Source organism: Centroberyx gerrardi, chromosome 15 (genome assembly GCF_048128805.1).
Source record: "Centroberyx gerrardi isolate f3 chromosome 15, fCenGer3.hap1.cur.20231027, whole genome shotgun sequence".
Classification (NCBI taxonomy): domain Eukaryota; kingdom Metazoa; phylum Chordata; class Actinopteri; order Beryciformes; family Berycidae; genus Centroberyx; species Centroberyx gerrardi.
The window spans coordinates 21,060,697-21,075,970 of record NC_136011.1 but is presented as its reverse complement, the minus strand read 5'-3'; the positions used below and the strand labels follow the sequence as shown (position 1 = coordinate 21,075,970).

The window sequence follows — 15,274 nt, the reverse complement described above, 5'->3', positions numbered from 1 at the left end:
GTATGATAGTTAGAATGAGCCAAAATGGTGAAAAAATCATTTTTAATTTCAGTGTAGATGTATTGTATCTTTCATTGAAAGCAGTCTCACCTGGTAGATACATGCGAGGACCCAAACAATCCAGCTTGTCTGTTTTTCTCGATCACCCCTCGTACGTCTGGTGCACCATGGTCAAGGATCCATCATACACTCATTATTACATCCTCAACTGTAGGAAAACACTTAAAGGACCCATATTATAGGAATTTCCCCCATTTGCATACATACTGTATATGATCAAAGATGTTTAGACTGACAAAATGTTTTGAGAAGACTAAACTTTGATTTTATTTGAACAGTGACATTTAAAGTAGACTGACTCCAGTAAACACATCACAACTGGACTGGAAAGCCTCCACTCTGCAGGTTTACCTCTTTAAATTACAGGAGATGGTGTTGTTGGCCAATCAGGGTCCAGTATTGTGAGGACTTCGTCTTCAAAATTCATTCAATTTAACTAATTCAATTCAATTAAACTAAATCAAAAGAGAAAATAGAAAAAGTGGGAAACTGTATAATGCACAAAACAAGTCGTTTATTTGCTATAAATAAACAAATACAAGCACTTCAAAGCAATAAATGAACACAAATATAGACTTGGTTTAGCAGCTACTCAGATGCAAATGCTAAACCAACCATGCAGATGCTAAACCAAGCCATATATTTGTGTTCATTTATTGCTTTGAAGTGCTTGTATTTGTCAGCATTATTTATAGCAAATAAACCACTTGTTTTGTTTTGTTTTTCTTTTCTATTTATGTTGAACTGATTTTTCCACTGCATTTTTATATGTATTATAAACTAAATCAAAGCACAGATGGATAGGTAAGATACTCATTGAATGTTTGCAGAATACACACATATAACACTTGTAATTACACATGTACAGTTACACACACACACACACACACACACACACAGGCACGGGAGCTTTTACTCTCGTCAACTGTTGGCCACTGAGCAGCTACACTGGAGTAGTTAGGGGTCAAGTAGGTAGGAGGGAGGGGAAAGCATTAGTCACCCAGGCTCCCTTTGCTAGTCAGGGGATTCAAACTGAGGACCGTCCCATCACAAGACCTTCAACGTTTAGGCCATTATCACACTCTGAGTGCTCATGATCTGTTTATGGATAGAATATATGGCCATATATTAGAGAACATTAGATTTAGGCATTATGGATTAGAGTGTGTCATCTGGGAAAAGTGTTACAACAAGTGACACAAACTCTAAATAAGACCTTCCATAGGTAAAGGTATACACACACACACACACACACACACACACAGAGTGAGTGAGCAGAGATGATCTCCTGGGATAGAGAGCCAGCAAGCAGAAGCAGATCACAGCTGCCTCTAGCTGGATCAATGGGAAGGCTTTTAACCACACATACAAACACACTCACACTCTCTCTCTCTCTCTCTCACACACACACACACACACACACGCAGATGAACACACACACACACAAAGGCAGGGCGATTGATGTCAAGTTGTCTATTAATACACTGGCTAGTGGAGTTGCAAAGCAATTCAATTAGGATTTCCTTGTCTTTAAAGCCTGCAAAGAGCTGAGACAAATCCAATCGACAGAGAGAGGGAGAGAGAGCGAGAGAGAGACAGAGAGAAAGAGAGAGGGAGAGATGCGTGATAAATTGATAGATTGACAGATAGTTGGAGAGCCAATCCAAAATCAAAGAGGGCTTCCACACACGTATACACACGGACAAAATAGATTAGCATACATTCAAACTAGCATACTCACACAGAAACGCACATACACATGCTTAAACACATAACACACACACACACACACACACACACATACACACACCCTGGACACCTGTGCATCAGTGTGTTGGTGCACAGGGATGACAGAGCGAAGAGCAGAGCAGCTTACTGTAATCTCATCACCAGCACACCACTGGGGGAGAGGTCAGCGCATGCAGACACATGCACAAACACACAAACACACACACACACGCACAAACACACACACAGAAATAAAGAGAGAGGGGCGAGAGAGAGAGAGAGAGACAGAGAGAGAGAGGGAGGGAGCGATTATTTGAGTATTATTGAGCATTAAAGTGAAGGAATATTTGCCCCCATCACTTGTAGCAGACAAGAAGCAGCCAATGACATGCATCAATCATTCTTAATGGAACATTTCCATTGATTTTCAGTATGAGTATTCAAGGTCACAGCACATAACAGAGCCTCTCCTCTCTCTACAGTGTGTGTGTCCGCGTGTGTGTGTGTGTGTGTTCCTGCACTATGAATGAGCTAACAAAACTTCAGAGGCAGGGGGGAAAAAATCAAGTTTCTAGATATAACTAAATGAAGCCCATTCAAGAGTTCTCTTTCTGCATAATCTTCTCATCTATTTCACCGTACAAAACTGAACCATATCACAACCCATTATCTCTTTCTATTGTAGTGCCAACCACACAATAAGGCCATGTGAGACAAACTGGCCATTAGCACAAGACCAACACCAATGGGAACTGGCTTCCTCAATGAGAGGAAATGCCTTGTAGTGCACTACAGTGTGTGAATGGGCCAATTTGGCCGAGCCCAGAACAAATTATCCGTCTTTCTCAAGCCTCTCGCTCTCTCCCCATTCGATCCATTCTCTCTGATTTCAGTCTCAATTCTTTCTCCGTGTTTGTTCTGTGAAACAAAGCGGGCGGTCAATGGTGTATTGTATGTGTGTGCATGTGTGTATTTGTGCGTGTGTTTGTGAGGCTCTGTATTGTTATTGTTTGGCCTTATTGTGATCAGTAAAGGAGCATTGTGGCAGACTGAGAGAGATATTGTAAGCAGAGCTAAATATGGAAGGGCCACATTGGTCAAAAGGGAAGAAATGTGTTTATTTTTCCTGCTTTTGTGAAATAACTGTGGCGAGTCCGAGCTCCTTTTCTTGTCTGGGTAATTGTTGAGTGGACGAAGAGAGATCTAAGGATGGGAGAAAAAGGACAGGAGAGGCAAAGAGAAGAGAATAGAATACAATACAATAGAATTGAAGAGAAGAGAAGAGAAAAGAAGAGAGAAGAGAATTAAATAGAAGAGAAGAGAATTACATAGAAGAGAAGAGAATTAAAAAGAAGAGAAGAGACAGGAAAAAGAAGGAACAAAGGAGATCAAAAAAGGAGAAGAGTGGACAGAAGATGAAAGGAGAGGACAGATTGAAAAGAATAGAATAGTAAAGTAAGGCAAAGGAAGAAAAAAAACAAAAGAAAAGTGAAATGTTTTGCAAGCTGACAGACAGGCTTGAGCGTGATCAATAACCCACTCAAAGAACAAATGTTGCCAAAACTCTCACCTAAAGATTTGTCCTAAAAACTTAATTATAGGTCTGAACCTTCACCACACACAAAAACATCTTAAATAAACCTTGCTTGTTGAACACTCATCAAGCCCTAACCCTAGCCTTAGCATTAGATGAAGTCTCATACTGATTTTGACAGGATGGCAATTACTGCGCTCTTAACATGGCACTGTGGGCAGCTAGGATTGGTAGATGCCATGTTGAGCGCTGGTGCTGGGTATTTGTCACTGTGGGTGCCCCATCTGCAGCTCGTGCCCATAGAAAAAAAAAAAGAGGTAGACGCCTATTCTTTCTTCAGTCTAACCCAATCTCTGTGTTCAGGGCTGAAACATCGGACAAGGCCTCCACACACACCACTTTCCTTTTTTGATACGGCATAAAAGAGTCATTGTATACAGACGCGTCCAAACAGAACCAATCATCTAAAAAGTTTGATAATTTGAGAAATTCTTCTTGATGACTTGGAGTGGAAGAGATGAAAGCACTGGTAGAATTTATTATTATTAATATGAATGCTTTCAGATTACAACTCCCTAATTATGATATAAATGGTGATTAATAGACAGTAACAGAAAATAGCATGCTGATTTATGACTAGGATATTTCTGCTTGACTAGTTGCAATGGTTTTCTTGGTCTGAAAGTGTCACCAAATCTGACCAAAACATCTGACTAGTAAATATTCAGTCAAGTTCAGGTGAATCCTCTAGTCCTAAACGCAGCAGCACTAGCTGTGTTAAATGCTGCTGCTCTTTAATAACTCATTGGTACATTTTCTCATTGAAACCCTGTTAAAAACTGGAGACAGCAAGGAGACAAATGTATTCAGAGAATATAGAAAAAGATTCATATAAATTAATACATATACAGTACATATACAATTAAATGTGAGCCAGAGCAAGAGAGAGAGAGAGACAGAGAGAGATGAAAGGATACTCTGAATGGCCTTCTCGTTCCCATCTGATAGCAGAACTTCCTTCACGTCAGCACAAATGGCAACCTGAGAGAGAGAGAAAGAGAGAGAGAGAGAGAGAGAGAGAGAGAGAGAGAGAGAGAGACGGAGAAATGAAACAACATAGAACAAAAGAACAAAACCAAAAGCACCCCTAGATGGAGCAAACATCTCAACCCTCCCAGCCCCCTCTCTCTCTCTCTCTCTCTCACACACACACACACACACACACACACTAACGACATAACCATATCTACAAAGCTTGACTCTTGGCAGCCCCTCTCCCTCTCTCTCTCTCTCCATTGCTCCCTCTCCTCCCTGCCATTTCCCTCTCTCCCTTTCCCCCCCATTTTTATGTCTGCATTATTTTAATCATTCAATCAAATCAGTCAATACTTTTATCATTGTGGCTAGCGGTGGGGGCTGCTATCTTGCTATCACTCTGTTCAGTAATTGCATTGTGACAGGGGATGATGGCAAGCGCAGAGCCTTTTCATTTGGCGCTGGGTGTTTATCGGGCCGAGCCATCACTCCGTTCGCCGCTGTCACTCTGCACTCGGCTCGCCGGGCCTGCCTGATGCCCTTCATATAACTTTGCGGTGCAGACTGTGAGAGACGAAGAGAAAGAGAGAGAGAGAGAGAGAGAGAGAGAGGGAGAGGGGGACAGAGAGAGAGAGAGAGAGAGAGAGAGAGAGGGAGGGAGACAAGCGAATGGAGAGAAAGCTTTGTGCTGTGCTGTGTGTCTGTGTGTGAGAGAGATATAGATAGACAGCGAGAGAGAGACGTGTGCTTTACTATAACCCCATCTTTTCACATTCTTTTTTCTTTGCAGAGGCTTTTTTTTTTTATCAGTGAGTGTGTGTCAGGCTGTCAGCGTGTGTTAAGGAGTGTGCATGCGTACACACGTGTCACACGTGTGAGTGTGAGAGCAGGTATTGTGATGGTATGCATACAAATCCTATATGGCAGAGTCAATTCGACGTTTGACTCGTATGGCATATTGAAAATGCAATTCTGTAAAATTCTGTAACAAACACAAACCGAACACATATGCATACACACACACACACACACACACACCCACACACACACCCACACACACGCACACACCCCAGTGCGTTCAGGCCCTGCAGGGTGTGTGTGAGGGGTCAGTGAGTGCTGTGCGTCCCACCAGCTGCTCAAACGGAGGAAGGGATCCCCCAGGCTCAACCAGAGCATCCAGCTGGAAGATCAGGAGCCCAACCTGGCAACCAATGAGCGATACTACCCCCCCACGACACACACACACACACACAAATACTCAAGCTCCATCAAATACTGACATCTTAATCTAAATAAAGCTCGCTCATCATACTGTCAAACTCTGCAATCCATCTAAAGTAAATGATCCCATGTCAAACTCAACATCATATGTTCTGGCAGTAATACCTGGGAAAGCGTTCTTTACCGTGATGGGCACGCCATCGGCAGCACTCAAGTACCCATAATCACAGTAAAGAATGGCCTCCCTGCTATTCAGGCTTTTAAGCACTGTACATAGCATAGTACTATAGCAAAGTACAAATGTGCTTTTACTCGTAAAAGCACATTTGTACTATGTGAAAAGTACAAACTAGTGGACAGAAATAATTCGCTCCCTATGGTTACTATAAGAGTTGGCAAACAAAAAGATTGGCTAGCTGTGGTTTATGGGAATTATCAGTGCAATTGAAACATTTAATTGACCAATCAGACTGCTTGGCTACAACTACCCATTGTATAGAGTATATAGCATCTCAAGTTTTTATTCTCACAACCAAAACCTGTTGTGCAGGTTCATAGCTCACTTGTGTAATTTCAGAATAGTTTGAAGTGAGTCTGTAGTGCTGCTCTTCTCTACTTTCTGAGTGGGCATCGAAGAGTACTGTAACTGTTAATAGTGCAATTTACTGCACAGCTAAGTAAGACAGTAGGATGAACACATGTGCCACTATACAAAGGAACAATTACAAGGCAGGAGACTTTATGCATTGAATGTAAGGGGATCACTCATAATCAAGAGGGTTTTTTCTCTTAAAAGCAGTGACATCTTCAATAAAAGATCCTGTTTCTAGCTATACTGGGGGAAAAAACAACCAAATCTCCATTCAGGCCTAATCTAATGAATAAAAGGTGTTTTATTTCCAGCTTAAAATTGTTTTACCTATACAGTATTACATATTACAGTTTCAAGCTATATAAACTATATTGCCATTAACTATACATATACTATACATATTACTGGCCCTTTGATTTACACGTTGATGTTTTGCTTAAGGGTGCCATTGCACCAGAGAGGTTGAAGGAAGGAAGGAAAGATAAAGAAAGGAAGGAAGGAAGGGAAGGAAGGAAGGAAGGAAGGGTGGCAGGGAGAGAAGAAGGAAGGGAGACAGGGAGAGAGAGAGGGAGGGAAGGAGGAATTAAGGAAGGAAGGAAGAGAAGGAGGGAGGAAGCAAGGACGTAAAGGAGAGAGGGGATAAGGGAGAGAGGAAGGAGAAATGGATGGAGAGAAGAGAGCAGAGAAGAAAAGAGTAAAGAATTATGGAAGGAAGGAAGGAATGAATGAAGGACAGAAGCAAATGGACAACAGAAAGAAGCAAATGGACAACAGAGGGGGAAAGTGGAAGGTGGTGTCAGTGATGGATGGAGGAGGGAGGAGGACAAGGCGAGGTGTGAAGGAAGGTTTCCATCTCAAGCCACCAATGTCAAAACATGGTGTATTGACTGCCGAGAGATAAAACCAGGCTCTCACACGTGCGCACACACACACACGCACATACACACACACACACACACACACGCACACAAAGAATGGCAGCTGGCAGATCGATGGGACACTGACGCCTGCTATGTGGAGGGGCTCTTAAGACCCTGGCTAATAACCCCTATGGCTGACAGACTGCGGTATATCTGTGTGTGTGTGTGTGTGTGTGTGTGTGTGTGTGTATATGTGACACATGTCAATGTAGCACAGCTTTTAAGACCACAGCTAGTCTATATAGCTAGGTGTCACTACTGGGGTGGTCTGGTGTACATGTGTGTGTGTGTGTGTGTGTGTGTGTGCGTGTGTGTGTGCGTGTGTACTGCTATGTGTCATGCCACAGTACACAAGATGATCTTACAACATATAATCACTATAAAGAAACAGCATATTTTTATAATAATCAAGTAAATCCTAAGCGTTGGCGTCATATTTTAACGCAATTTTTTCACGTGTTGAAAAGCAAAATGATTTAGAAAACGCTGCCTCCACATGTATCACAATCCATATCACAACTGCATTATTACGAAAAAAAAAACACTTTTTTGGCAGTATTGTGCATCGTTAATCCCGTTTTCCATTAATCCACCAAGCGGGTGTCTTGTCTTGGTAGGCGAGTAACAGGTGTTGTGATAAAACGACAGTTGCTGCTGAATTATCTTCTGCTTTCTGTGATTTGGGTTTCCACATGGTTCCTTGCCTGCAGTAACCTTGGTAGTGAAAGACGTCAGATGTGAAGCCTTAAGAATATACATGGGACCTACTGTTAACTGAATGTGGGCAAAGAGTGTCCATGCATACAACAGACACTTGTGAGGGTATGGAAGTACACACACACGCACACACACACACACACACACACACACCAGGAGTGAATGATAGCATGTATGAACAGGTATGGATACTGTGTGTCCATGCTGTGTGTGTATTGATTGGTGAGGGTCAATTTCATTAGTGGAGCCAAGTCACTTGTGTGTGTGTGTGTGTGTGTGTGTGTGTGCACGTGTGTGTGTGTGTATGTGTGTGTGTGTGGTTATTTCACTTACCATGAGCCCTGCAAGACAGGTCATACCGCCTCCTAACTCACACACAGCACCCCTGAGAGAGTGAAAGAGGGAGAGAGAGAGAGAGAGAGAGGGAGAGAGAGAGAGAGAGATTCACCTTGCTGAGCCAAACCCTGCAGTGTAGTGTTCACAGATGCATACACACATGCACACACACACACATATGCACATAAATGTACATACACATTCACACACACATGTACACATACAAACACATGCACACACATATACATTCACATACAAGTACACACAGCAGGGTAGAAATATCAATTCAACCATCAACCTGAAGGCTGAATACTGAACACAGAGAAGCACAAGCACAATCAGCAGGAAATCTGAGAAAACACACACACACACACACACACACACACACACACAGAGGCCTCATCCAACCCATCTTTCTTTCCTCTTCCTCCTTTCATCTCCCCTTCCCCTCCATCTCTACCTCTTTCCCCTTTCATCCCTCCCTGCCTCCCTCCCTCTCTAGCTGACCTTCACTGCGCTGCTCTGATCAATACCCCTCTCTTCCTCGCTTCCCGCCTCTTGAATGTTAAAACAGGAAATCAAAGGGTGACGTTCCGCCTTGAGTGGAAATCAAAGGTGCCTGGACGCTTTTCAGCCCTGTGTGCCGCGGGGCAGGCCGGTGCTCAGCAGAGCAGAGCAGAGCAGAGCAGAGCAGAGCGGGGGAAAGAGCAGTGCAGCACAGCATGGCATGGAACGGTACGGAATGACACCAGTAAGGTCTAGGTCTAACCGGGACCAAGCTTGTACTGGAGGTCGCGGTCAGATTTAAATGGGAGAAAGTGGTGGTGTTCAAGAATTGAACATTGGACAATTAGACTAATTTGATATGAAGCTAAAATACATTCATACTGTAGGTTAGCAAGTTAAATAGGATAATTTTTGTGGTGCTATGTGCAGCATTTTTAAAAATCGATATATCACTGTCAAATTAATTGTGATACTTTGGTATAATTACTGTAAACAAATGTATCCGTGGTTAAGAAAAAAGGTAGCCTTTAAGTTTCTCTAAGTTAAGACCAAATTTCCCATTAAAAAATGCAGTGAAGAGGCCAGTAGAGGCTGCCAACCTTCTTGGCGACGGTCCCATTTGTTTGCGTAATGTCTCAAAATGAATGTGGTCATGATTTATTGATGTTAAAATGCAACACATAGCATAGCACATATCTAAATGGAAAAACCTGAATTAGATGATGGTGTAGCCTAGCTTAAGTAGCTTAAGCACAGCATTCAAACAGCATATTTAAAAGAAACTGAGCTGTCAGCGGTTACTCCTCTTCTGCCTTGTGAAGCAATTTGGCTTATGATGCACTGGAAGCTGCTGCCGGGGTCGTAACAATTGTTAGCGCAGTCGTTTGATGATGGGGTGGGGGGGTGGGGGGGTGGGGGGGCGTAAAAGAGAGGAAGAACTCACTTGAACATGTGACGTTTCTTGAGACAGTAATGAGCCATCACCTCTTCAGACGGCCACACACCTATACAGAGAGAGAGGGGAGACAGAAATAAAGAGAGAGAGAGAGACATGATTAGAAAAACTGACTGATATTTATCCATTCAACCCACAGATATTCATTTGCAGTTATTCATCATGTGTCTCTAATGTGAGAAGTCACTTTGATTTCGGCGTCTCAACACCAGAATGCCTTAATATAAGTGTAAAAACAGGATAAAAACAAACAATGAGTGCATATTCTGGGTAACGTATTGCATGCAGTGTGTTTCCCACTCTGTGTGCATTTCCTTCTCTTGTGATTTCCACCTTGCCTGTGATCCAAGGCTTCTGTGTCTCTGTTTGTCTGTCTGTCCGCCTGTCTATCCTAAATCCTCGCAACACACTCTCTCAATGGGCACTGTGTATGCAAGGGTGTGTGTGTGTATGCGTGTGTGTGACAGGGGGTCCGGTGGGTGATAATCACAGCGTGCAGGCCTGTCTGGCTTATCACCTACTGTCAGCCCTTCTCCTTCTGCCGTGCGTGTAACACACACACACACACTTGCGTACTCAGTGCTATTCTCTCGCTCTCTCTCTCGACACACACACACACACATACACACACAGACAAACACACACCTCTTGGCAGTAGAAGAAGTAAACATTCATTTGAATAAAACTTCAGCTTTTGCTTCTGGCTTTGAACAAGAAGGTTCTGCTTGGCGCTGTCTGTGTGTGCGCGCGCGTGTGTGCATATATGCATTTGCGTGTGTGTGTGTGTGTTTATATGAAGGAGTTAGAGAGTGTTGAGAAGAGAGAATGAGGGGATATAGAATGAGTTGGAGAAAGCGAGTGCGGGAGGGAGACAGAGATAGAAAATGAGCGAGGTAGCGAGAGAAAACTAGGGAGGGAGGGAGGGGAGGGAGGGGAGGGCAGAGGAGGAGAGAGAAAAGGCGGTAGTCGATATAATAAGCGGCTTACAGGCGGTCTCTCTTCACCTCATGGGGCAGACATCACTGCTCTCTCACTCTCCCTCTCTGTGTCTATCTGTCTCTCTCTCCCTCCCTCTCTCTCTCTCTCTCTCTCTCTCTCTCTCTCCCGCTCCGGTCCGCCAAGATTAGCTCAAGCAAGCAGGATTTAATAATGCCTATTGATAAAACGTCCAAATATTCCTATTCCCCATTAAAAAAAAACAGGCTTGCTACAGCTTGGCCTCGTAGCATGCACGTACACACACACACGCACACACACGCACACACACACACACACACACACACACAAACAATGCCAGCCAGAGTAGCTGTGCTGTGTATTTGGAGAGCATCAAGACATGTAAGACTTTAAAAGGTGACATTTTAAACTTCTGTCTGCTATTTCACTTCATCTAGCCATTTGTCACGGACTAGGGAAAAAGTTTATATATTGGCACATCGGTCAGAGGAGAAATGGCATGCTGGGAGAGTAATAGTTGGGCCCTATCTCAAATGTTTTTTCATGTTCTTTTTTCTGGATTTGGATTTTTATTAATCCTAGCTGTTTTTATCCACAATAAGTGTGTGTTTAATCAGGACAACTGACACTTTTCCTTGTGTTTGACTTGAAGTTTGAATTGAATGGGATCAGTGCAGGTACAGTACAAGCTCCTACCCTTCAACAGTTGTTGCTCTGATGCATGGAATTCAATTCTCTACCACAGCAGCCATAGTAAATACAGTGAAATATAGGCCTATAAGTAGTGAAATATTGCCCATATAATCATGGCGTCTAACGTCAATAACTCCACATGATGCAGACTGTACTATCACCTTTCCTGTTCATTCTCTACACTTCAGATTTAACTCTGGGTCTTGCCACCTCCAGATCTCTGATGACTGCCCTATCGTGGGATGCATCACTGTTTGAAATGAGGAGGAGAGCTCTCTGGTGGAGCGCTTCGACAACCATCAGCAGCTCAACGTCAGTAAGACGAAGGAGCTAACATCCGATGGAGCAGGAAACCACTGACACCTGTCACCAGAGATGGTGCAATCCTACAAGTGGGGCTGGGCGATATTTCGTATAATATCGATATCGTGATATGAGACTAGATATCGTCTGGGATTTTGGTTATAGTAATATTGTGAAATAACTTACATGTTACTTCTTCCTGGTCTTAAAGGCTGCGTTACAGTAAAGTGATACAATTTCCTGAACTTATTAGCCTGTTCTGGCTGAGTAAAACGAAAAACGATTGGCTTTACCTGCTCATCATATCCACATTACTTATTACACTTACCAAAATATCGTCATATTATCGATATCGAGGTATTCGGTCTAAAATATTGTGATATTTGATGTTGTCAATATCGCCCAGCCCTACCTACAAGCACCTGGGAGTTCACAGCAACAACAAACTGGACTTGAGGAATAACACAGAGGCACCGTACAAGAGAGGGCAGAGTGGATTGACTCTTCTGGAGGAGGCTCAGGTCTTTCAGTGTAGGCAACACACTACTCAATATGTTCTATCAATCAGTTGTGGCCAGTGCACTGTTCTCTGTGGATAATGTGCTGGGGAGGCAACATCAAGGCATGGGATGCAGGAGTATCAAACTGATTAAAAGGCTGGCTCTGTTGTAGGGCAGAGCGTTGGACACTCTGGATGCAGTAGCAGAAGGGAGGATGAGGACGAACCTGAACTCCACCTTAGACAACACCTGCCACCTCCTCTATGGTGAGTTGATGCCGCTACGGAGCATCTTCAGCCTCTGCCTCTCATCCTTTAGAATAGATGTTGGAGACTCTTCCTAAATGGTGTCTGCCTTCTTCTGCTCTTCTTTCTAGTCGTGTCCTTCCCCAGTTTCTACACACACATCATGGGACTGTACAACATCTGTACTTGTTAAACCCAGATTGCTCAAGGCCATCTGTGATTTCCAGATAACACCGGGCCCTATAGTCCAGTCCAGTCACAGTAATGTAAGCCTTCTGCTGCTGAGGGCCTGTCTCTGTCCGCTAACTGGGGCCCACACACCTAAACTAACTCACTCTCCTTTCATACAAAGTTGTGTCTGAGTGTGTGTGTGTGTGTGTGTGTGTGTGTGTGTGTGTGTATGTATGTACACGCACATGTGTGTGCAAAAGAGAGCAAGACAGACAGCACTAAGTAATAAAGCTTTGTAAAGCATATGTGAATCTGATGGTTAATCCCCAACTCCAATAACATTAACAGCCCAGGGTGATAGGAAGCGTGTGTTTGTGTGCGCGCGCACATGTGTGTGATAAGTACGTGGCGCCTGTTTGTGTGTGTGTGCCTCCCAGGTCGAGGTGCACTGTAGGAAATGAAGGGATCAGGAGTAGAGAGCAGATTACTCTTCCTGAGGATAATGAAATTATTTCTCACCTTCAATTACTAGATGAGGAAAGGAAGCAGTGTAGGGGTGTGTGTGTGTGTGTGTGTGTGTGTGTGTGTGTGTGTGTGTGTGTGTGTGTGTTTAATATAGAGTTAGTCCCTGGACCCTGGCACTAAACACTGTCAATGGTATTACCCCCATACGGCTATGGCCCTGCGCTCACACACATAATATTGATTGCTCACTTTTCTGCCCCATTGTATGATACTCCTCAATGCTTTGGGATTGAATGCTGTGATTTAGTTATTTGTTTTTATTATATCTGAGTAATCTGACCAAATTTCTATGCCAGGAAGTGGAGTCATTGATTGACTTTAAATGGACACCTGTTTCTTCTTACGGCAGATACCTGATGGAGACATATAGGGTTTCTTGATTCCTTGTTAGCTTAAGAAACCACTCCTTAAGAACTGCCTGGTGTGTTTTACAAACTCATACTGTGTATAATACCCATTTCAGCAAAGCAATCTGATTGGTCAAAGACGCATTCCAAACTGTGCTCTATTGGTTGCTATGCCAACTTTTGTAACCAGGGAGCAAAGTAGTGATCTTTCTTGGTTTCTTCTAATTTTTCTTTTTTTTTTTTACTGTAGTACTTGTGTACTACTTTGGAGAAAACTCTTCATTCAGGCACACGCTGTGTAAAAGCCATAATACTCCCTCTCAGGTATGTAATAAAGCTTATAGGTGGAAAGCCTTCTGGACCAATCAGATTGCTTGGTTCTAACTACTCACTGTATAATGCCATGTCCCTACAAACCCATCAACCCATATCCTGGTTAAACGGGGCTGACCCAGGGAAGTCCAGAGGGTTTATGGCAGGGCTAATCTGTCCAGAGTAGCTGTTCAGTAATCAGATGAGCAGGGATGAAATTAGCTAAATACTGCTCCAAATTTAGCACAGCACCACACCTCCTGGGTAAAAAAAATAGACACTGCAAAAGTATGTCTGATATGACTGAACCATTTGAGGTATGCATAGGATTTAACTCACCAAGTTCCCAGCCAAACTACCGCCATACAGATATGTAGCAGATCAGTGGTTCTCAAACGTTTTGGCTCGTGACCCCTCACAACTCCCCATCACTGGCTGCACATGGAGAGTGCAGTTCACCCAAAGAATAACTTTCCCTTTTCAGGTTGTTTCATTAGATTATCAGAGGAGACAGAGAGGCTGAAAACTCTTCAGTATTTCACAAGAAAAAACAACAAAAAAGCAAAGATTAGAGAAAATTCAGAAAAATTACACATGATAAGGCATTTGCATAGTAGAGGGCACTTTCTAATTTCTGTTTTCCTGCTGCTTGTCTTAAAATGATACTTCTAAACACATAAACCAACTAAACCAGAGCGAGGAATCACCTCTTCAAAAGAGCAATTTTGTGCATTTGTAATTATCTTTCAAAGTTGAGTCTGAGTGGTGAGCAAACACTCCGGGGGGCAAGTGATGATAGAAGTTGACGGCAAATCAAGTTATTCCAGGTATTGAAGTCATCCCAGTATACTGAGTTAAGAAAATGTTATGTCAAAATGAAATATTGTTTTACAATTTACAGTCAGGCATGTGTGTGTGCACCTATCACTGATGTCAACCGCTGTGTTCACAGTTACACAAGAGGGCTTTGGGAGATGTGGCTCTGGTCAAAAGTTTTCTTTAACCAAGCGTTCAGAACATGAACTACAAGATCCAGGATTTAAAAGGGGTGTAAAAAAAAAAACAAAGGAAAAAAAGAAAACAGTGATTTAGCTCGGTTTCTTTTATCTCCAGAAAAGAAAATGTTGGTTGGTTTCTACCTGTCTTTTATCAGCTCCTGTAAGGTCTCCTGCTGAGAACTGTGGGGGGGCATATCACTGACTGCTGTACAGTGCTATGGAGAGGATAGGATGGGTAAAGGAAGGGATGGAGGAGGAGAAGGAGGAGGAGCAGAAGGAGGAGAAGATCAGGGGGAGAGGAAGACAAACCGCGGGGATGAAGAGAAGGACGTGGAAAAGGGTGAAAGGAGCAGAGAAAAGCGGGAAAAAGAAAGCGCACGAGAAGAGGGAGGTGGGGAGGAAAACGGAAGAGGAGAGGGGGGAAGAGAGGAAGGGAGTGGAGGAGAAAGGGGATGAGGAGGGAGGTGAGAAGAAAAATGAAAGAGGGGGCACAGAAGATGGGCTGGGTTACAGTGGATAGCGGGAGGAGAAAGGAGGGGGACGGAGAAGGAGAACGGTAGGAGGAGGAGGAGAAAGAGGGAGGCGGAAGGGAAGAGAGGTAGAGAAGAATGAAAGCAG

General features: G+C 43.3%; 1 protein-coding gene across 1 annotated transcript in view; it reads right to left on the bottom strand.

Moving 5' to 3' along the window:
• Positions 1-15,274, bottom strand: part of camkmt (calmodulin-lysine N-methyltransferase) — a 106,304-nt gene that overhangs the window by 18,887 nt on the left and 72,143 nt on the right. Inside the window, exons 4-7 of the mRNA XM_071905085.2 lie at positions 9,594-9,654; positions 8,141-8,192; positions 4,300-4,363; positions 91-157 (exon numbers count right to left, since the gene is read on the bottom strand). Coding sequence (XP_071761186.1) covers positions 91-157; positions 4,300-4,363; positions 8,141-8,192; positions 9,594-9,654 — 244 coding nt within the window. The remainder of the gene's footprint in view (positions 1-90; positions 158-4,299; positions 4,364-8,140; positions 8,193-9,593; positions 9,655-15,274) is intronic.